The sequence below is a fragment of the Mixophyes fleayi genome, chromosome 3 (genome assembly GCF_038048845.1).
Source record: "Mixophyes fleayi isolate aMixFle1 chromosome 3, aMixFle1.hap1, whole genome shotgun sequence".
NCBI lineage: Eukaryota > Metazoa > Chordata > Amphibia > Anura > Limnodynastidae > Mixophyes > Mixophyes fleayi.
In genome coordinates, this window is record NC_134404.1 from 121,069,345 (window position 1) to 121,092,547 (window position 23,203).

At 40.8% G+C, this 23,203-nt stretch overlaps 2 protein-coding genes and 1 long non-coding RNA gene across 4 annotated transcripts in view; 1 reads left to right on the plus strand and 2 right to left on the minus strand.

Moving 5' to 3' along the window:
- LOC142143977 (uncharacterized) overlaps positions 1 to 6,961 on the minus strand; it is a 73,754-nt gene extending 66,793 nt beyond the window's left edge. Inside the window, exon 1 of the long non-coding RNA XR_012689620.1 lies at positions 6,813 to 6,961. This is a non-coding gene — a long non-coding RNA (uncharacterized LOC142143977). The remainder of the gene's footprint in view (positions 1 to 6,812) is intronic.
- The window catches only part of LOC142143975 (putative cation-transporting ATPase 13A4), an 83,032-nt gene extending 75,174 nt beyond the window's left edge, over positions 1 to 7,858 (plus strand). For both annotated transcript variants that reach the window (XM_075202280.1, XM_075202279.1), the window contains 2 exons: positions 5,764 to 5,844; positions 7,176 to 7,858. In XM_075202280.1, the coding sequence (XP_075058381.1) occupies positions 5,764 to 5,844; positions 7,176 to 7,397 (303 nt within the window). In that variant the 3' untranslated portion in view covers positions 7,398 to 7,858. The remainder of the gene's footprint in view (positions 1 to 5,763; positions 5,845 to 7,175) is intronic.
- A 68-nt stretch (positions 7,859 to 7,926) lies between these two features.
- PLAAT1 (phospholipase A and acyltransferase 1) overlaps positions 7,927 to 23,203 on the minus strand; it is a 59,830-nt gene continuing 44,553 nt past the window's right edge. The window contains exon 4 of the mRNA XM_075202283.1: positions 7,927 to 7,978. Within this exon, the coding sequence (XP_075058384.1) occupies positions 7,943 to 7,978 (36 nt within the window). The 3' untranslated portion in view covers positions 7,927 to 7,942. The remainder of the gene's footprint in view (positions 7,979 to 23,203) is intronic.

Genomic DNA, 23,203 nt, shown 5'->3' on the forward strand with positions numbered 1-23,203 from the left:
CCCCTGCAAAAACCCGGCTTGAAAAACCCGGGATATTGCCGGGGCGGCAGTATGAAAGTGGTATCAGAAGGCCTTTATCGACAATTACATCATAGTACACAGACTTCTATGATTGTGGATTCCAGGGGAGGGATGAATTAGTATTGTTTGAGGAAGATTAGCACTGAACTCTGCCACCTCTCCTGTTTCTGAGTGAGCTATGGTACAATAAAATGTAAGTGCAGATTTATACCAAGCCAGGCAGGCCTATAATTTCTTTTTCAGCAATTACAATTAGCAATGGAGCAATGGACCTCTTCTCTTTGGGTGTTACCTATATAACGCAGTAGAATTTGCCTACAAATTCTACAGACAAGGCTGCTTGTCTTCCTCTTCATCAATGACTCTTAGCAATTAAGCACTCGTCTTTGGGTGTATATTACATCCAAACCTTATTCGTGCAAATTAGGAAAAATACAGTTTAATCTCTGCTAGGCCCTCCTTAATTCTACAGCTACACACACCAATCCAGGATGGCAGTCAACATTCTAAAAGGAGCTATTGACATTCATAGCAAAACAGGCAGCTGGGTGTCTGTCTGTATTTTACCCCCTACATTTATAGTTAAATAGAGAAAGAAACAGCCTGCAAAGACTGTACAATAAAATAGAAATGCACAAAGCAGATTGTCTGTTTGGGTCTAGATTACACCCTACACTTATAGTGAAATTGACAAAACAGCAGCCTGCAAAGAATGTACATTAAATAGAAATGCCCCAGTATGGAAAGGGACTGTCTCACATTTCCATATCAATTAACTCTTGAAAATAATCCTCCACCATCCTTTGCATGTTAATAGTAGGATTGGTTGGAGTTATGGGCAAAGTCACACATTTTTTGGCAAAATCTTTCAAACCAGCCCACGTCAAACTGTTGTGGTCTGCCACTTGCGTCATCCCTGCTTCTGTTTGGAAAGTGCAATTTGGTGCCAGAACCTCACGTGCTAGAACTGCTGCCACTGGTGCCACACTGCTGCCACTGGTGCAGGACTTACACAAACAACCTCATCCTCATCAGCGCCCTCGTCGGCTACACAAATCTCCGCTTATCCTCTTCTAATTCCAAAGTGTCATCCTCACTTGGTGTATCACCGGCTACACTCGGGCTGTTCAGGCACACATCAGCAGAAATGCCGAAAAGGCACTTCTTTATGGGTACACTATCAGAATGGTCACGATTACATATACCACTCGTGGATGAACTCTCCTCAGGGATATGTGTCATTTCTGATTCTGAGCATACATTTTCCTTTTAATGCCTTACTGTTTTCTTGCAGCTCGGCTTTCACACATAACAGTAGTTGTGCACCACTTTTGGACTCCGAATGACTTGGTCTTGCTTGGTCACGAGTGACCTTACAAGAAGATGGCTCAGTAACATTTTTAGATCTCGCACTAATAGAGAAAGGCGGAGGCCTCATTCTTTCTTTGACACTGCGTGTGTAGAATGGCATATTGGCAATTTTTTTTCTCGGCAGTAAACTTTTCATCAGTTACAGCTCTTTTTCTCTGAAACACGGTAAAAGGTTTTTTTTTTTTTTGTTTTTTGTTCCCCGGACTTAAAGACTATGTACTTTTACAAGGCTGTACCAGATGACGCACAGGGAGGACTACCATCGGAACTGGTGCTAGCAGCTGCTTGCTGATCCTGCTCATATGTGGACTGCTGTGAATCCATTTTAGTGACCCTAAACACTTGTAGTGCAAATTCAGAAAGAAATTGTGCTGGTATATTACAATTTCTGCAGGCAGAAAATAGTTTCTTTAGGGGGGAATATGACACCCCAAACAGTTTGTAATGTTTGCAAAAATGCCTCCTCTATACTCCTCTCTTCTTGCTGTAATAACTGTTCTCTCCCTGCTCTAATCCTGCGACCTAACCCTTCTCTCTCCCAAATGGCAATGGATTGCTGTGGAGGCTGATATTTATGCATTTGAAACATCGCGAGAACCAAGCTCCGAGATCCGACGACTTCACGATGAGGTTTTGCCTCATTTTCAATTCCGAATAGGCGGGAGAGTATCGAGCCTGCTCGCTCAGTACTCGGATACCTGAAGTTCGGGCGGGTTTGGTTCTCGGGGAACCAAGCTCGCCCATCTCTAATAATAATATTGCGATCTTGCCAATAAAGTCATTGATCATCCTGCAATGATTTCTATTTGAAATTGATAGAATGGAGACAACACTGGATATTCAGTGATTGCAGTGAATAAAAAATTATGTAGTACTTAGGGACTTATTTATCAATAGATCTCTTATTTCAGCAAAAAGTAGGATTTCTTTTTTTTTGTTGCCGCTTATAGCACAGTGGAACAAAGTCCTGATATGGGCTTATTTATTTTAAAAATGAAAATAGTTTAAAAATGTTAGTCAGTAAAGGAAATGCTTTATTCAAAGAACAACATTTTTTTAAAAGACCTTTAAACTGTTATAACAGAAAAAGATATTGTGGATGTAGAAGGGATCCAGCAAATCCTTCCTCTGGTGAGGGTATTCACCGTAATAAGGCAACCCTTTCCCCTAAAGGGCAAAGTGATAAAAGCCCTTTGACTGGTCAAAACTCACCTCATTAGGTGTGTTTACACTTTCATAAATCAGCCCTTAGCACCATAATTATTAACAGGAGGAGTAATTACCCTCTCTAGAGAGCCCCAGAAGGGACATCCGTTTACCCCTGTTTAACAGAGGTAAATGGAGAATTTAGAAAATATGAGGTATCATAGTATTTTTATTTTCAACGTTCCTTACAAATGTGCTTAATTTTTTCAACAGATATAGGAGGGAGCAGGCTACAGCAACTCCATTCAATATTATTGCACTGTACACTTGGTGTGTCTGTAAAATCATGCCAGAAATCATTTTCCATGCACCCATACAGTCAACCCAACATATGTATTATGCGCAAAACCTCTGCAACATATTAAGAAACATGGCGATCACCACAGCATGCTGGATCAGTTGCTTAGGGACAGCTGGCGTTCTCTCCCGATCAGGCAACAGTGGATTGCTCCCTGATGTGTTAAGAAATATGGTGAACACTGCCACACAACAGAACAGTTGCCAGCATCCACTCCCTGTTCGGTGGTAGCGGATTGTGCCCTGGTGTTATATTTGATTGCAGGATGTTCGCTGCTACACGACGGACTAGTTGCCTAGAAACAGCAATGGTGTCCTCTCCTTCTGATGTAGCAACTTCGATTCCAACAGTTTGCTATGTAAATAAAAGACAGCATATTCTCAGCTATAAGCTTGTCGCTAGGCAGTGTCAGCTGTCTACTTGCTCCTAATCACTTACTGCACTTGTGCAGCTAATCACCTAGCAAACTCATTAGTTCCTCTGGCTTTATAAACCACTTCCTGTTGTTCACCAATGCTGGTCATAGTCCCTGCTTGACCTAGTGTGCCTTTGTATTCTGACCTGATTTTGTCTCTCTGTGTCTCCCCCAGACCTTAGTTTGTTAAACGGATCTGCATTTATCTCTGCCTGCCCTGAACTCTGGCTTGTTAAACAGAATAGCTGTCTTCTCCGACTCCTGACCTTGGCTTGTTTTATGAATTTGTATTAACCCTTGTCAGTCTGGTTCTCTATTATTGACTCTTCTGTTATGTTCTAAGTTAGTCACTACTTCCGTGTTCTGTCCACTCCATTGGTAATAGTGTGAGTAATATAGAACACATCTCTTTCCATGGAAAGGGGGTTGCTATAGGTGAATACCTCATGGAGCGGTTTTGGTAGATGCGGATCATATGTCATATTGTCATTAACACAACATAAAAACATTTACAAACATACTAACACTGCCCCAACGGACAGGGCACATCTAGTTGCTTCTGCTGCAAAGAGTGTAGGGTGGAGGTTACATTATCAGTGCAGTGTGATGTTTAATGGAGGAAATTACTTGGTCACACTTTGCACCCCACACTTTTGTATCCCATTTCCACTACTGTTCCCCCTCACCCCCATCCATGGTGCAAACCGTTCATCCACAGATAATGGAGTGACGGAGGAGTAGGTGGTTGAAGTCCACAACCTTTTTATCCACCACACCCCACTTCACGTGCACTAATGAATCCATCTCCTCCACTCCCTCTCTCGAGGCCTGCTCCCACCTCCTCAACCTAGCCCTCTCCTCTAGTAACTTCCCCCTCCAATTTCAATATACTCATCCTCCCCATACTCAAAAAAAAGTCCTTTGACCCTGATTCTCTCTTTAATTATCCTTTCTCCATCCTTCCCTTTGCCTCCAAACTTCTTGAATGGGTTATTACAACTGTCTCAGGTCCTTCCTCTCCTTTCACTCCCTCCTTGACCCACTTCAATCTGGATTTCGTTTCCTCCACTCCACCAAATCCACCCTCACTCAAGTCACTAACGACCTTCCTGCTAAATTTAAGGACACTTCTTCCTTCTAATCCTTCTTGATCTTTGTGTTGCTTTCAATACCATTGACCACTTCCTCTCTAGCCTATAGACCTCTGTAGCGCTGTCCTCTCTTGGTTTTCCTCTTACCTCACCAACCGCTCATTTTTGGTTTTCTCACCCACATCCATCACCCCCCCTCTCCCTCTTTCCTTACCTATCAGAGTTCCCGAAGGATCTATTCCTGGCCTCCTGCTCTTCTAAATGTATACTTCTTCCCTTGGAAATTTCATCTGCTCCTTTTGGCCTTCAGAATCACCTGTATGCTGAAGACACTCAAATCTATCTTTCCGACTCTGACTTCTCCCCTTCCCTCATGTCTTGTGTCCTCTACTGTTTCTCGGTCGTCTAATCTTTGATGTCCCAATGCTTTCTTAATCTTAATATTTCTAAGACACCTATTCTCTTTCTGTTGATAACAGTATCATCTTCTCTGTCCCTCAAATCCACTGCCTAGGGCTCATCCTCGACCCCTCCCTCTCCTTCAAACCACACATTGAGTCCCTCTTCAAATTCTGCCACTTCCACCTCCAGAATATATCAAAGATTCAGCCTTTCTCACCATGGAAGCTACCAAAACTCATATGCACTCCTTTGTAATCTCTCACCTTGTAACCTTCTCCTGTCTGGTCTACCGAAAATAACTCTTGCCTTGCCCATCTTTATTATCTTTATCCTTCATAGTCTATCCTCAATTGCGCTGCCTGACTTATTTTTCTCTCCTGCCAGTCTATCTCTGCTGCCCCACTCTGCCAGTTGCTACACTTGCTCCCTGTGGCGTACTGAATAAAATTTAAACTCCTCACCTACAAATCCCACACACAATCCCCTCCCTCTACATCGCCAACCTTCTCTTTACCCACACTCCTTCCCTCTCTCTCCACTCTGCCAGTGACCGTTGCCTCACTACCACCCTGATTACCTCTTCCAACTCCCACCTCCAGAACTTTACCCAGGCTCCTCAATACCTGTGGAACAATCTCTGTGCTGTGTACCTTTTGTGGTGCCTTAAAAATAAAAGATATTGCACCGGCCTCTGATGGATACAGACAGATAGATAGATAGATTGATCTAGGAAATAAACTAGTCAGTGTATATACTATACTAGATTTTAGATATTATATATTTTATACATATTAAATAGATATTTAATTGATGTTTTGATAGATATTTGAAATGTCTGATAGATGTTAGACAGACATTTGATAGATATTGATGGTTGATAGACAGTCAGACAGATAGATGGAAGTATATTTGCATAATGCTTTTATAGGGATTTATAGACTGTTTTCTTCTATTTTCAGCTTGTCTGCACTCCCAGTATATGGAGGTGGGCCATTTTCATATTGTTGGTCATTTTCTTTCTTGTGTCTTTTACTGTTGAGGTAAGATGTTATACAAATGATATGTAAAGTTAAATCCCTGCCTTTAATATTATCTTGTCAATACCAAATATTCTGGCTCTGTTGTCTAACACCTGGAAGTGTAATTTTGACATATATATTTATATTTTATTTTATTTAGAATATTGCTCTTTGTCATAAGTGATTTGTTTTTAGTATGTTTACTATATTCCAGTTTAAATACTATGGAGGTCATTTACTAAGTGCACGCAAATTTGCACTTCTTTTGTACTGGTTCACCTAGCTGGTCCACCGAAGCACACATAAAGGTGTATACCTACCCTTCGCTCTCAGGAGACACCTCTGCAACCTATAATACTACTTAGAAATGCACCTTGTGTGTAGGTAGGCTGAAAAATCTTCGAAAATGGGTTGTGCTAAAATATTATGTATCGCAGTCCAGCTGCTTACCACTTTATTACCATATCTTTCAATATCTTTTTTTTTTTCTTTCAAAATGTTTTTCCTAAAATGATGCTCAGTTTGGCCTAATTGGTCCCAGTAAAATATAACTTGACACCCAGTCTCCGCCATTTCTAAGTTGAGCTGGTGCAAAATTAAAGACCTTTTGCCGAGTAGGAAATGAATGTGTGCCCCTAAACACAAATAATGCCCCTAAAAAACTCTAAAAGAAGATATACTTCACTGGTATGCTAAAGTAGATGCATCATTGTCTACTCTAGAAAGCTCTCAATCCACACAACTGTTCCCCTGACCTATGCAAACTTCTGCCCCTACTCAAATGCCACCTTCTTTATCCGTAAGTGCTTCAGCGGATACCAAGTCCCACTAGCAAAAATTATACAAGTCCACAATGGGGCAAAGGTTGGTTTTGTATTTCGCAAATTACATACTAAATATGTTACCTATATATTTTTATTTATTTTATTTTAGTGTGGCACATTTTTGCTTTTCATTTTGTACATATTAGTCTGTGTAACTGTACCTACCTTATCACAACTTTTGAATGCAAGCTTGTTTCCATTCTCTATACAGGTGTGGAATGTTTCCAGACACAAGTTGTTTTTTTTTGTTTTTGGTTTTTTTTGTAGTATGGGAAAACCAATTCTCAATAAGTTTGTTCGCAGTAGTCCTCACAGTGGCTATAGGGAGGGGGACACTTTGTTATAATTTGTGTGTATGAAATTAAAATCTGAGCAGTTGTTGTTTATATATCAGTTTATACATCATTTTTTTTATAGCAAAAAAGTAATCTTTAGCTGATCACTTTTTTGAGTTAGTTCACACACAAATAAAGTTCTGCCCAGTCATAATGTCACTCAGTTCTCTTTTCTTTCTGTTTTATTTTTCAGGAAATTATTATTGAGAATAGAAAACTTTGGCTGTTTTTAAAAAGAGTATTTAAATATTATTCTCACAGCCAGTACAGAGTATTATACAGAGCACTTCAGCATGATCCCGACTGGCCTCCTGTGAACATAACTCAATATGCCAGCTTAGGCAGTGAAGAAAACAATGGAGAAGTCTATTGTAATCCATGTTATCAAAATGATGAAAATGGAATCAAAGAATAATGGTTTGCATTTAAAGTACAGTTACTCCATGACGGATGAAGTGATTCCATGTACTTCCGTTACACCTGGTTTTACATTGCTTGAAAAAATTATGGAAGAAGCAAGATTTTGCTCTGGACAGTGGGCAGATTGAAGTGCTTCTTATACATTCTGTAATCAAATTAAGCACATGCTAGTGTGACTTAACTGCTAAAATGAGACTTCCTTCTCTGTACAAAATTTTAAATTGGGCTTGAAGGCAGTCCCGAGTTTGTGGGGTGTCAGAGCTTTTATCGCCATACAAAAGGCTGTTTTCAACGTCTCTTCAGAAATGACATTATCTACTTTCAGTGGTGTCCCATTTGCTCATCATAGACAAGATATACCAGCTTACAGTAATGGGCTACTGATGTTTTAATATTTTAAAATCCAAAAATGACTCTTAAAATAAAGACAGCCTCAATGTGTCTTTTCTACTATGAGTTAGTAATTATCTTTATTTTGAACTTAAGCGGTGGAACTCATGGGATGGACATGGGCCTTAAACCTATGCAAAGTGGTTTTACTCACCTGCTAAGTGCAGCCGCACAACTGGACCTGGGCTGTCAAAAATAAGAAAAAAAGTTTTAATAGAATACACACATTCAATTCTATCCCCTATGACTTTCCTAAACTACGTTTTATGTATCAAAATAACCAGGAGACATAGGGGAACACACTTAGGAACATATTTCTAGGGTGTACTGAGTGAAAATAATCATAAGTATAATCATGGAAAGTGCATGTTTTTTACTCTATTCATCTAATTTAGGCTCATCGTTTCTTTAAGTTCCCTAACTTATCTTAATCTAATTTAGGATTTATGACTCTAAAACATAAGACTATTTAAAAACAGTACCAAAATTAAAAACCTTATGCCATAAAAAAAAAACCATAAAATTCTCCTTGACGCCCTACAAAAGTAATTGCCATTAGCCATCACTTATCAAAAATGTTAAAATGTGTCTTTGCATGAAACAAAAACTACCCCGGTAATAAAGACCACATTAGCAATACAACTGTTAAAGAAATATGGATCTCTCCTGTTTGTCTGATCTGTCATTTGTGCAATTACTACTGTTACCATGTGTAGGATCATTCCTGCAATTCACTGATTCTGCTGGTTGCTAGGTAAATAGTTACAAGCTTCCTTCAGCTCTCAGTCTGACAGCTTCAGCTGTGCAATCACTTACCACATCCCATGCAGCTAATCATCCTGCCATTTCTGATTGGTGTTGCTGCCCTTATAAACCTCTTCTGGCTTCATACCAAACCTGGTAATAGTTCCTGCTTGACCTAGTGGTCCTTGTATCCTGACTTGTTCTGCTATCAGTGTTTGACCTGGATTGTTTGAAGGATTCTGTAGTCTTTTCCACTCCTGAACATGGCCTGTTTGTTATTTGCATTAACCCCTGCCTATCTGATTTTTAGTTTGCAACACACCACCTGGTTGCTCACTACCTGCTGCCGTGTGCTAGCCACTTCACCAGGCAAGTGCCAGATCAATCTGTGTTAACCTCTGTCTGTTTGCCTCTGAGTTCTGTCAATAATATCCTGGGTGCTCACTACTTGCTACTGTGTGCTGTCCGCTTCACTGGGCAAGTGCCTGTCTGATTCTCAGTTTACTTTACAAAACCATCAAGCTTGCTCACTATCTACTACCATGTTCTTTCCTCTCCATCAGGCAATTGTAAATCAACAACTACTGCTACCCGAGCTCAAGTCCAGGGGGCAACTGAGTACTGTGGAACATATTTAGTTCCTTGGAAAGGGGGCTGCTACATTAGAACATTCCCGCCTAAGTGGTTTTAGTAGATGAGGATTACATACGCCTTGCCCAGGGGCGCACACAGGGGGGGGGGGGGGGGGTTTCCTGTCTCCAGAAACACCTGTCCTACCTGGGGTGCCGTATGCTTACAGTGTCTGGCCCCTCTCCCGGGACCAGCCACTACTGCTTGTAGCTTGCAATAGTCTCCCAGTCAGTCCCCTTCTATATTAATCACCAGATTGGGCTTTAGGGTGTTTAAAAGATTGGGCTCAGATTTATATTCCAGCCACCAAATTGGGATTGGCCTTGTATACGGACTATCTGTATGAGTTATGTGTTGCATACTAGCCACCTGAATTGGTTCTGCTTTATAGAAAAAGGACTTCTTTACAGCGCTCCCTCTTGATTGCTGCCAATATATACAAAGCACACCACAAAATCCTGATTACACCAAATTAGAAACAAAGTACATACAGAAGGCGCATACCAAAAGGTTCATACATAGAATGTAAAAAACTTAGATAAAATAAAGTCAAATCCTTCTTTGATATAGAGTCTCTAGTAAGTTCCAATTTTTTTTCTTTATCACCGGTTCTTTCAGTGATGTTTCACCATACATGACCTAACAACGGTTTTTACAAAAAGAAAGGAAAAAATCTCATGTGTAGTAATCCTCAATCAATAATATACCACTTTAATAAGCCATCACCTTAAGGATATAAATCCATTAATGGGGTGAGGTAAATGGATACTGATAGATCACTATGTGATTAATATGTTTAAAAGTTTCATGGGGCTCACGCCCCTTCAATAAAACACTTCTCCTAGGTCCTAGGAGTAAGTTTTATTTAAGTGTCACTGAAGGATATAAATGTCATGAAGTCTCAAGAATTACCATATAATATGGAAATATAAAAGGCAAGAAAAAAACACCACAATATGGCATAATACCTTCAATAATTTAATACATCACAAAACAATAAAGGGTTAAAAAAATCAATAAAGGGTTAAAAAATCCTCATAAGAGGGAAGCAAGTACACTCCTACCAGAGAGAAATGCAGAGGTCAGCGTGCAAGATGTTTAAAGTCCTGGGATACACTGAACAGACCTCCTCCTTATCCTTCGGTAGGAACAACCTGTCAAGCAATCCAATTATCCAACGCGTGTGTGGTATGAAGGTGACAGCAAATTCTCTGTACTATGCTAATTTGTGGCAAGACTCTCACATTTACAGTACTCACACAGGGTACATGTCTGTCAATTTTGAGCGTATTGTATGCATAAATCACAGCACATACCCAGAACCGAACCATACGCCAGTAAATGTAGCCATGTCACCTCAGAAAGGACACTTACTACAGTCTACAATTTCAGGGAGTGATCAGGATGGGGGGATGGCGTTTTGCTGTAGTTAATTTACAGTAAGGGTGTGCCAAACTGAAGTGCACGCAGCCACGTCTGAATTCAGCTCTGGGCATCACAAAGTTACTTGTTTCTCTGTCGTATCTCTTGCTCCAGCTACGGGTCTAGTCTAAGTCCTGAGTACTAGTAATTACATGTCTCATATGCATGCTATAACATGTGTTTGCAAACAGGAGCAACTATAAAAATGTTTTTTATGTTCAGTAAACATTAAGAATCTCCTAATAAATGTATTTAATGGAAAAATAAAAAAACATATTTTTTTTTATTTTTTTTTTTACTGTTTTATCATTATTGCATTTATTATTAACTGGTGACATTAATTCTATATTTTTCTGTGCGTCATTTTGCAAATTTATAATCCTTAGTATGTAAGCCCTTACGTGCTTGCATATTAAGCTGTCTCCATACAATTTCTTCCTCTCCTACACCACTGTACTTGCTGTGCTTAGAGATACTGAAGTCCTTGGTTATACTTGTTTTACTCTTTACTGTCTTACCCTGGTCTACTGTCTGTACTGTAATTTTGTATCTTGTACAGCGCTGCAGATAGCTTGTGGCGCCATATAAAGAATAAATAATAGGCTTTGGACGTATCCTGCAGTGTCTTGTGTAGTAGAGCACAGAAGATCTATACCCGAATTCATTAGCGCACATATCTTGAGATCTGTTCCTTGGTGAATTCGGAGGTGCTCAGAGCAGACTTATGTTTTAAAGCAGGGGTGTCCAACCTTTTAGCTTCCCTGGGCCACATTGGAAGACGACGAGTTGGTTTGGGCCGCACATAAGATACACTAACAATAATGATAGCTGATCATCCAAAAAACCATAGAAAACATAGTTAACATATATATATATGAGAAAAAAAGTGATTTTATATATATATAATCACTTTTTTTTTCAAATCCCCCTATACTTACCTTTCAATCGCACTGTTCAAAAAATCCTCTCTAGTTATTATACTATAATCACTTTTTGTATTGTTTCGATGCAATATCAAAAGAGTGAATTTAAGCCAGGCATTGTATATCAGGATGCCCTGACCAGGCCTGCGGTACCTGACATATACATCACTGTGACCCCAAATTGTGACCTGTTTTGCTAATTACACCACTATGTTAGTTAAGGGATAACAACTTATAATGGGCCAAAGAGAATAATATATAATGCCCCATTAGTATTACAAGTAGAAGTATGTAGCAGGGAGATACGGTCCATGATGCTCCAGGACCAGGTGACTTTTATTCAGCGTCCCTTGAAATAATAAAAAAAATCCCCCTTAACTTACCTTTTTTTTTTTTTTTTTTACTTCAATAGATTTTTATTGAGTTTTTCAGAGTTAAATGGGGTACAGAAAAAAGAAAGGGTAACAAGCACAGTTGGGGAAACAAACAAAAAGGGGGGGGTCACTCAATTGAAACAGCAATCTTATAGAATGCACGTTACTTTGTGAAACAGAAATAACATATACACATTGGTCTTTCTCATGGTACACCAGATGGGGAGGTATTAATGCCTAGGTAGCGCAGATAACCCACAGGCAGAGCCTAGTCGTTAGGCTGGGGTTCCTCTATGAGGGCTGCTGGGGAGGGAGGGGGTGAAGTATTTGAAGCTACTCGTGCTCTACCAGAGCCCTCTGTAACATATTCGTGCCAGCTAAACCATTTGAAAATTGGATTGGAGGCGGATGACGTATAGGGCACATCCGTAGTCCTTAACTTACCTTTTAATCGGCTTGTTCTCCTGTCCTCTTCTCTTCTTTTCTCCAATTCTGTGCTGCTGTTTGTTCTTCTCGCGCGGGTGACTCCTCTGTGCTGCGCTCCGCAATGGATGTTGGGCGTGATGACATCACGCCCGACATTCACTGCGAGCACCGCACGGAGGAGGAGACAAGGGAGGGAGCCGGAGTACCAACTGACGTGACCGCAAGGTAAGTATTTTCTTTTCTTTTTTTTGCAGGATTTTTTTTTTTCCATTAACAGTGCTGCCCCCTTGCCACAACCAAAACTCCTTCTGGGCCACATTTACAGGCGTGCTGGGCCGCGGGTTGGACAACCCTGTTAAAAGCAAATGCATGTTGCGCTCAGTATGCGTGCCTTGATGAATCGGGCCCATAGTTTGTATTCTGTATTTCCCAGCAGGTTCAATGACCAAGTGCTCAGCAGTAGCTCTGCTCCTTTGCTGTCTGTTTAGAAATCCTGGGCCTAGTCAGACTCTCTTGCTGTCTGTTTTTCTCCCTTTTACAGACTTAACTGATTTGCAGACTCTGGTTACTGGTTGTAGGTGGCTTCTCTGAGTATGGCTGAAGAATCATACCTCCTCCAGTAAGCTCTGGGTCCAGGACATACATAAGTCAATTGATCATGCAAAGATACAATAAATATAGCGATGATGTCATAAGTAAAACAGAACTACTTGATTTAGTTTTTGTAGTTAAAAATACATATTTTGTGTGTAGTTTTATTTTTCTGTCATTTTGTTTTAACCCCTTTGCTACTGAGGATGAGCGGAACTCATTCTCTAGTCTGGTCTAGTGATGGGACTATAAGAAACCCTATTGATCACTACCCACCATGATCAGTGGCTTTTCTAACAGTGCTGGAGTGGAAGTACAGAAAGATACTGCCAGGGGTAGAGAAAAGGCTCATTTAGAGCCTCCATCTTCCTCGCACTTAGAAACATGGTGGTATACTTGCTTGGAAAGAGGGAAGTTCCTTCTATCAAGTGAGGGTACCCATGTTTAATTTTTACCTGCTGATCATTTTCAGCAGGCAATAAATAACTTTGCTATAAATAGGAGATTGGGTGGTGTAGGGGGATGTTGCAAGAGCCCATATCTTACCCCCAGGTGTATCATCATTTAAAATAGTGGAGTCCCTTTTTTAAAACAAGGGTGGCTCCCATTTTATTTTTTAAATATTTTTAAAATACAATAAGGGTAATCAATTTAAACTGAGTGGATCTACAATCCTGACATCTGCTCCCTCCCATTTTTTTTGCAAAATGAAAATGAACACATTTGTTTAAAAGACAAATGTCTCATTTCAGACTTGAGTGCTTCTTTTTATACTTTGGTTTGATCACCTATCACAAAAACTAAATTATTTACGTAAATACATGGGATGGGGGTGTAGAACTTTTAGAAATCAAATCTTAGTCCCACTGTTTGCAATAAGTTGGTACACCCATATTTTCAGGAGTGGGTTCCCCGCTTTCAAAGAACGGTGACCAATTTTATTTGTGATCACATGTGTTCACCAAACAAATAAATGTTGTATAGTGAAACATTCTCATTAACACGTTAATGTTACCAGTGTTACTTAAATTGTTTAAACAATAACAGTAATGTAGAAAAAGTGTTGACATTAGTTGCATAAGGAATGTGTTGAAATAAAGAGCAGGAAGGCGTAGGATTAGAAACAAAAAAAAGATAAGGGTCAGGTGACAGGAAGCATGAGAGGGTGAGACAGTCGAGTGGAGGAGAAGAAGAGAGAAGGGGGAGGACATTGAAAAATCATGGAAGAGGAACATTGAGAGAATTTAGCAATAATATATATTAAATGAGCGTATTGTGACAATCTATAAAGATAGCTACAAAAGTTGGATAAGCTATAGAGAAATCTCCGACCACAAGTTTGAGAATCTGTGTTGAGATAAGTGCATCAACTCATAGTCCAGTAGTAAACTGTGTGTAATATGCCCGCAGACGGTGCTTCAAGCAGCAACAGTTAAATTATAGTAACCTTTTAACCTCACTTACTGTAGTAAGATAATGAATACATAAATATATAGTGTCCAGAGTTTGTAGATCTGTTTACAGACTTTTGTGTCATCAGTTATTTATAAAACGTTAAATGCTATTATTGAACCACAACATCTTTCAATTTTGAAGAAACAAAGTGAGATTTAAATTACTGGTTTATAATTTATTTGAGATGGATTTGTGGTAATGCTATCTAATGTAGCAACCCTCTTCATTAACTGCAGTTTTCCATTAATTCAATATTGGTCAGCACAATTAAATTCTAAAATTTGCACAAGGATAATCAATACACGGATTATACTGGAAACCTCAGCACTGCAGTGGTTAAATACATTAACTGTAAATACGTACCCCAATGGGCATTGAAAGGTGATACAATATATTTACAGATAGATATATATATATATATATATATATATATATATATATATATATATGGATAGATAAACAAGTATGGCGCTCCAATGTGTAGTATTGATAGTAATATGGGAAGATGTAATAAAATGCGTACCATATAGATGAAATCAATGATCGTATGGTAGAAACGGAGTTCCTCTTCTGAGGTAATGTCTCCCCCTCTCCAATAATAGCGATAATGTGGGTCAAAAAATAGAGAAACACAAATAGTGTAATAGAGTTTATGTACTGTATCACCACATGTGATAAACCTCCACCAGGATCAAATGTTAGCCCGGCACCAAATGGGTTAATCTTATGAGTACACCTCCACAAAACACCAACAGCTTATACTGCGTACCAGATGCTGCAGAGTGAACTGGGTCTCTGGTGTCTGCAGTCGCCACACTGTCAGCTCGTGTATTCCGCTGGTTTGAATGTAAATATCCGCCCAGTCCAAGCACACGGAGCGTAGCTATGCAGGGGCGCGGGCTACACGCTGCTCTCTTTTTTTTCTCAATTAACTTTATTGCACAGGGCAATGCACAATACAATGTGTATTGCAGAACGTCCCCGGAGCGCTGTATGTCAGCTCTGACATACAGCGCTCCGGGGACGTTCTGCAATACACATTGTATTGTGCATTGCCCTGTGCAATAAAGTTAATTGAGAAAAAAAAGAGAGCAGCGTGTAGCCCGCGCCCCTGCATAGCTACGCTCCGTGTGCTTGGACTGGGCAGATATTTACATTCAAACCAGCGGAATACACGAGCTGACAGTGTGGCGACTGCAGACACCAGAGACCCAGTTCACTCTGCAGCATCTGGTACGCAGTATAAGCTGTTGGTGTTTTGTGGAGGTGTACTCATAAGATTAACCCATTTGGTGCCGGGCTAACATTTGATCCTGGTGGAGGTTTATCACATGTGGTGATACAGTACATAAACTCTATTACACTATTTGTGTTTCTCTATTTTTTGACCCACATTATCGCTATTATTGGAGAGGGGGAGACATTACCCCAGAAGAGGAACTCCGTTTCTACCATACGATCATTGATTTCATCTATATGGTACGCATTTTATTACATCTTCCCATATTACTATCAATACTACACATTGGAGCGCCATACTTGTTTATCTATCCGCAGTTACCACATCCTCCGGATTAACCATCTGGACCCAAGTGACTCAAGGCTGCCGCTCTTAAACGAGCTATGTGCTTTTATCGGGACTGATTGTGTATATCTTGGTATATCCATCTACCAGTTATTTATACTGGTTGTTACGTTGAGGTTATTAGCGCTGTTTATATATCTGCTGTGTGTTAAATATATATATATATATATATATATATATATATATATATATATATATATCATATATATATATATATATTAATCATTGTAGCTTGCATCCTAAATTTAAACCGCTTGCAAACTTCAGAGAACTGTGAGTTTGAAACAGAATCAGGTGGCTATTCTCTATCTGCCTACAGTATATCTATCTGAGTGTGAATCTGTTTGTGTTGTATCTATGCTGTGCATTCTTGCTAGGTGTTAAAATCTATGTGTGAAGAGAAACTAGGAGGAGGGCTGAGTTTTTGTAATCAGCTGTCTGAGATTCTATATAAATAGGCAAAAGACTCATTGCAGCTTGCTCATTGTAGTAGCTTGCATCCTAAAGTGAAACAGCTTGCAAACTTTAGTGAACTGTGAGTTTGAAACAGAATCAGGTGAACAAATATTGACGCTACAACATCTGATACAATGTTTGGACTACTGCAGTGGGTGTAATGCATTTGTTTTGCGGGATGCATTCTGGAAACTCCACTAATGTCCCGATCTGTAGGCAATTTTCTTTGTTGCGGGAGGAAATGGCCAAACTGCAGGCTGAGGTATGTAGAATGTCTGTATCCTTGAGACCACCACTGCCTCAGAGAGCCCCCAGAAGACATTCTGCCTGGACTACTGTTAGCTCTGAAAGGGGGGAATATCCAGAGGGACACAGAAGCATCCACAAACTGTGCCATTGATAAACTCGTATGTTGCTCTTGCAGGATTGAAATGTACACATAATATAGTTAACACAGAACATGAGGATATGGGGACTTCTAGTATTCTACTAGCTATAGGAACAGGAATATGAAATCTCCAAAAAGAAATACACTTCTCTTGGGGGATTCCATTATAAAAGTCATACATCTGGGAAAAGCTACTGATGTAGAGAAACAAGTAAGGTGCTTACCTGGAGCCACAGCTTCAAGGGATAGAGAACGCATATTAGGAATTGTAAAAGCAAGAAAAGATGGGGAGGTGGATGTCATTGTACACCTAGGGACAACGACTTGGCTAATGCTGAAATCATGGCAGTAAAAATGAATTTAGAAAGTTTGGTACTGCTCTAAAACAAGTGGCAACCAAACCACTGTAACTTTTTCAACAGTATTGCCAATGCATAGAGTTGAAGACAACTCATTGCACCAGAAACTTCAATGTGTGGCTAAAGAGTGGTGTTATGTGGAGAGACTTGGATTAATAGACCACAGTCATGCCATTTAGCAATATAGGGGTCTATACAAATTGACGGCCTGCACCCATCTTCCGGGGGGAACCAGAATACGAAGTGAGCAGTTTGAAAGCTTCATCAGGAACTATTTAAACTGCCAGAGGAGGGCAGTGAGCTAAACAGGAATAAAACAATCTGCTCCTCCAGCCAAGAGGTACTGTTTCTGCAGGCTAATAGTACAGAAAACATATCCACAATAACAGAAGACAATTCAGATCAAAACAAAATAAACAGAGATAGACATAGAAGATCGGAACAGAAGATGCGCACACAAACCTCTTAGAGTGTGCTAATGTTAGAAGCTTAGGAAATAAAATTTTAGAACTAATTGCTTTAATGACAAGGGATGATCTAGATATTGTGGCTATTATGGTGCAATGAAAATCATGACTGGGACATAGCTATACCGAGATATATTTTATTTAGGAAGGACAGCGTGTGAAGAATAGGAGGAGGGGTAGCAATGTATGTGGGGAAAAAAAGCATAAATACTACTTTAATACAAAGTATTGAGGAAAACACTGAGGCCCTTTGGGTGACCATAGAAATGATGGACAAGGCTATTCTTCATACTGGGGTGATCTATAGACCACCAGGTCAGGAAGAAGAACTGGACAGGAACTTACTGCAGGACATCAATAAAATGGCATTAAAAGGAGAGGTAATAATCATGGGAAACTTCAGTCTACCTGATGTGAACTGGGATGAGTCTTTTGCAAATTCCATTAGAAGTAGGGACATTCTGAATTTCTTGCAAGGAGCATCCCTCAAACAAATGGTGAGGGAGGCCACTTGCAAAGACGCAATATTAGACTTAATTCATACAAATGGTGACAGAATATCTGATGTAAATGTGGGAGAGAACCTAGGATCCAGCAATCATCAAGCAATATAGTTTAGTATAAAGACAGAGACCTACTCATACCACACAAAAACAAAGGTGTTGGATTTTAGGAAGGCTGACTTTGTATAGATGGGAAAATGTGTAAGTGACTCTTTGGCAGAGTGAAAAAACTTGAAAGGAGTCCAGGAGAGGTGGGGGAAAAATTAAAAAGTGCAATACTTAAAGCATTAACAGGCCATTGTATCAAAAGGGTTAAGGAAAAGTACAAGGAAAAGGAAGCCAGTGTGGTTTGCAAAAGTAGTATTTTGAAAAATAAAAAAGGTTGGCCTTTAGAAATAAAAGCAGACTCAGAATAATGAAGACAAAGAGGAGTATCTTGCTAGACAGAAGGAGGCTAAGAAGGTGATCAGATGTGAAAAGGCACAAGCTGAAAAGAATATGGCCTAGGCAGTAGGTAAAGGGGGTCACACTTTTTTTCGGTATATAAGTGGGCAACACAGTGGCTTAGTGGTTAGCACTTCTGCCTCACAGCACTGGGGTTATGAGTTTGATTCCCGACCACGGCCTTATCTGTGTGGAGTTTAGATGGGTTTCCTCCAGGTGCTCTGGTTTTCTCCCACATTCCAAAAACATACTAGTAGATTAATTGACCCTACTCTCTCTGTCTGTGTGTGTTTATGTTAGGGAATTTAGACTGTAAGCTCCAATGGTGCAGCGATTGATGTGAGTGAATTCTCTGTACAGCGCTGCGGAATAAATTGCTGATGATAAGTGAAAGAAGAAAAACAAAAGGAGGAATAACAAGACTAAAGGCAGAGTCTTGCAGAGTCTTGTTAAGGGAGACAAGTTAATAGCAAATCATCTTAATAATTATTTTTGCTCAGTGTTCATTACAGGAAGAGTGGGGAAGGGACTACAGTTAAGTTGCAAGTATACTCATAAAAATGAGGTAGATACAAGTACATTTACAGAGGAAAAGGTCCTAACAGAGCTCTCAAAACTGAAAGTGGATAAATCAAAGGGGCCAGGTAGGATACATCCAAGGATACTGAAAGAGTTTAAAGGGGTGCTGGTAACACCATTAACAGAATTATTCAATCAGTCACTAGCTACAGGAGTAATTCCAGAGGACTGGAAAAGAGCGAATGTAGTCCCACTGCACAAACGTTTAAGCAAGGAAGAGGCAAGCAACTACATACCAGTGAGCCTTACATAACTAGTAGGGAAATTGAGGGAAACACTCTTAAAAGAAAGAGTTGTAGAATATCTCAAATCCAGTAACTTACAGGATCCCAAACAGCATGGATTCACTGGGGGGAGATCATATCACAAATATTATTGACTTTTTTGACTGGGTGACAAAAGTAATAGATCAAGGACGGACTGTAGATATAACTTATCTAGATTTTAGTAAGGCTTTTGACACTGTCCAACATCGCAGACTGTTAAATAAACTTGAAAGCTTGGGATTGGATTCAAAGATAGTAGAATGGATAAGATCTTGGGTGCAGGATAGAAAACAGAGAGTTTTAGTAAATGGAGTGCATTCACAGGAGGGAAAGGTTACCAGTGGAGTACCCCAAGGATCTGTACTTGGACCAGTGCTTTTTAATATCTTTATTGGAGACATTGCAAATGGTATTAAAGAAAAAGTATGCGTTTTTGCAGATGACACAAAGATATGCAACAGGGTAGACACACCAGGAGGGGTAAAACAAATGATTGATGATCTAGGTAGATTAGAGGTATGGTCAAGAGAGTGGCATCTACAGTTTAATGCCAAAAAAATGCACTTTGGTCTCAAAAACCAAACGGTTAAATATAGTATTAATGGCACAATAATGGAAACTACTGAGGTGGAAATGGATCTATCAGTCACTATTTCAGGTGACCTTAAAGGCAGGTAAGCAATGCAACAAAGCAATGAGGAAGGCAAGTCAGATGCTTGGTTGCATAGGGAGAGGAATCCGTAGCAGAAAGAAAGAGGTAATAATGCCACTGTATAGGTCATTGATACAGCCTCATCTAGAATACTGTGTTCAGTTCTGGAGGCCATATCTCCAGAAGGATATAAATAAATTAGAAACTGTACAAAGAAGGGCAACTAAAATGGTGCATGGCCTACAGCACAAAACTTGCCTGGAAAGACTAAAAGAACTTATTATGTATAGTTTGGAGAAGGGAAAAGGGGGTGTTAAAGTAATTTCATCGTTTTCCAATAAGCATTGTTTATGCGATTTGTGTGGTTCCAAAGCACAAGCAATTTATTTAGCAAAAGCAAAAGTTTAGCAATTCAATAAACAAGTACAGTACAGCCGATATCAAATACATACATACATAGGCTGCGCTCTCTGTTGGATTCGGCGAGACAGTCCTTCAGTCCAGAAGACTGTGGTCAGAGTGACTGTATCACTAAGTGTGTATATATATATATATATATATATATATATATATATATATATACAGCTCCCTGGGACCAGCTAAACAGAGAAAACAATATAGATGATGTGGCTTGCTTCTATAGGTCCAGGCTTCAGGAGGGTCCAGTGTAATGCAGGTCACATGCTAGTTCAAACGAAAATATCCAAAGGTGGGGGTATGCGTGTGTGCTTTATCGTTCGATTGCGCCATGACATGTAACACGTACTGATCACAATCGCACGGTTGAAACAATATTAATCAATATTCTTTCTTTCATCCAATTATACGACTTTGACAGGGGACATGTTAGAAACTTTTTAAAATATATCAAGGGTTTGAACAAGGAACATGAGGGAAACATTCTTCAAGGAAGAGAAGTATTAGAACATGAGGACATGCACTGAGACTGGAGGGAAGTAGGTTCAGAAGAAATATGAGTAAAAACTACTTTACAGAAAGGGTAGTGAATAAGTGGAATAGCCTCCCATCAGACGTGGTAGAGGCTAATACAGTAAAGCATTTTAAACATGCTTGGTATAGACATACAAATATCTTTATAAAGAATAAATGAGCAAATAGGGTTTAAAGTACCATAGGTTAATAAAACAATGGGCAGACTAGATGGGCCAACCGGTTCTTATCTGCCGTCAAATTCTATTTTTCTAAGAATATATATTTTATAATAGAAGATCAGTGATTTCACATACAGTATAATAGTATTAAAGTAACAGTTTATAAAAAGCATATGTAGGAGAATTATTAGTAGCGTAAGAATCTAATTTGTCATGTATAAGCTTAGGGTTGACTAGATATAAATGAGTGGACTAGATATAAATGAGTGATATAGGAAGCAATATAATTCTGGAGATTAGTTAAATTATATAGATTACATGATTTCTGTATACATTGAAATGTATTCATTCTAGGATGTGCTGTATGATAGTCACCACTTTTGTTCTTGTGTAATCAATACTTCCCATTCTATAATCAAAAATATAATATAACACATATTTTTGGTTGCCTGCATGATTAAATATTACCAGGGAACTATAGGGAGGGGTTTCCTGAATCACCCCTGGAACTTAAATCTTATGTATTTCCCTTAAGTGTAGTATAGATTCAGGTGGTGGTACTAACCGCAAGGGTCGGACTGGCCATCTGGCACTTCTGGCAAATGCCAAAAGGGCCGATGGCTAGATGAGCCGGCCCCGACACTTCCCCTGGCTTTCTGACGGCTGGCTCTTCCCCAGGAACCAGCCACCTCCATTGTGTGATGGATCAGGGCTCCTCGCTTCCTCTCCCCTTATCCTCTGCACTGTGCCCTGCAATGTGGACACAGTTTGCAGATTTAAATTTTTCTGAATGGAGGAGGGGATTGCACAGGGGGGGATGGGTGCTGCGATTCTTCCGCGTGAGGGCGTTCGTGGGGGGGTGCCGCGATTTCCACAGGGGGGCGGGGGACGGGAGTTGTCAGGAGTGTGAGAGACCCAGGGTGGAAGGGAGTGCAGGAAGAGGGATGACAGAGCCAGGAAGGAAGGAAGGGAGTGTAGGAAGAGGGGTGACAGAGCCAGGGGGGAAGGGGTGCTGGAGAGGGGTGATAGAGCCAGGGGGAAGGGTGCTGGAAGAGGGGTGATAGAGCCAGGGAGAAGGGGTGCTGGAAGAGGGGTCAGAGCCAGAGGGAAGGGGTGCTGGAAGAGGGGTGAGAGAGCCAGGGGGGAAGGGGGGTGCTTGAAGAAGAGTGAGAGAGCCAGGGGGAAAGGGGGGTGCTGGAAGAGGGGTAATAGAGCCAGGGAGAAGGGGTGCTGGAAGAGCGGTGAAAGCCAGGGGGAAGGGGTGCTGGAAAAGGGGTGAGAGCCAGGGGGAAAGGGGGTGCAGGAAGAGGGGTGAGAGAGCCTGGGGGAAAAGTGCTGGAAGAGGGGTGAGAGAGCCAGGGGGGATAGAGCCAGGGGGAAGGGGGTGCAGGAAGAGGGGTGATAGAGCCAGGGGGAAAGGGGGTGCTGGAAGAGGTGTGATAGAGCCGGGGGGAGGGATTGCAGGAAAGGGGGGTGCAGGAAGAGAGGTGAGAGAGCCAGGGGGTGCTGGAAGAGGGGTAATAGAGCCAGGGGTGAAGGGGGGTGCAGGAAGAGGGGTGAGCGCCAGGGGGAAGAGGGTGCTTGAAGAGGACAGAGAGTCAGGGGAGAAAGGGGTGCTGGAAGAGGTGTGATAGAGCCAGAGGGGAAAGGGAGTGCAGGAAAAGGGGTGCTGGAAAAGGGGTGAGACAGCCAGGGTGAAAAGGGGTGCTTGAAGAGGGGCGAGAGCCAGAGGGAAAGGGGGTGCTTAAAGTAGAGTGAAAGAGCCAGGGGAAAGGGGGTGCATGAAGAGGGGTGAGAGAGCCAGGGGGGAAGGAGGTGCTTGAATAGAGAGTGAGAGAGCAAGGGAGGAAGGAGGTGCTTGAAGAGAGAGTGAGAGAGCCAGGGGGAAAGGGGGTGCTGGAATAGGGGTGAGAGCCAGGGGGAAAGGGGTGCAGGAAGAGGGGTGAGAGAGCCAGGGGGGAAGGAGGTGCTTGAAGAGAGAGTGAGAGAGCCAGGGGGAAAGGGGGTGCTGGAAGTGGGGGGTGATAGAGCCAGA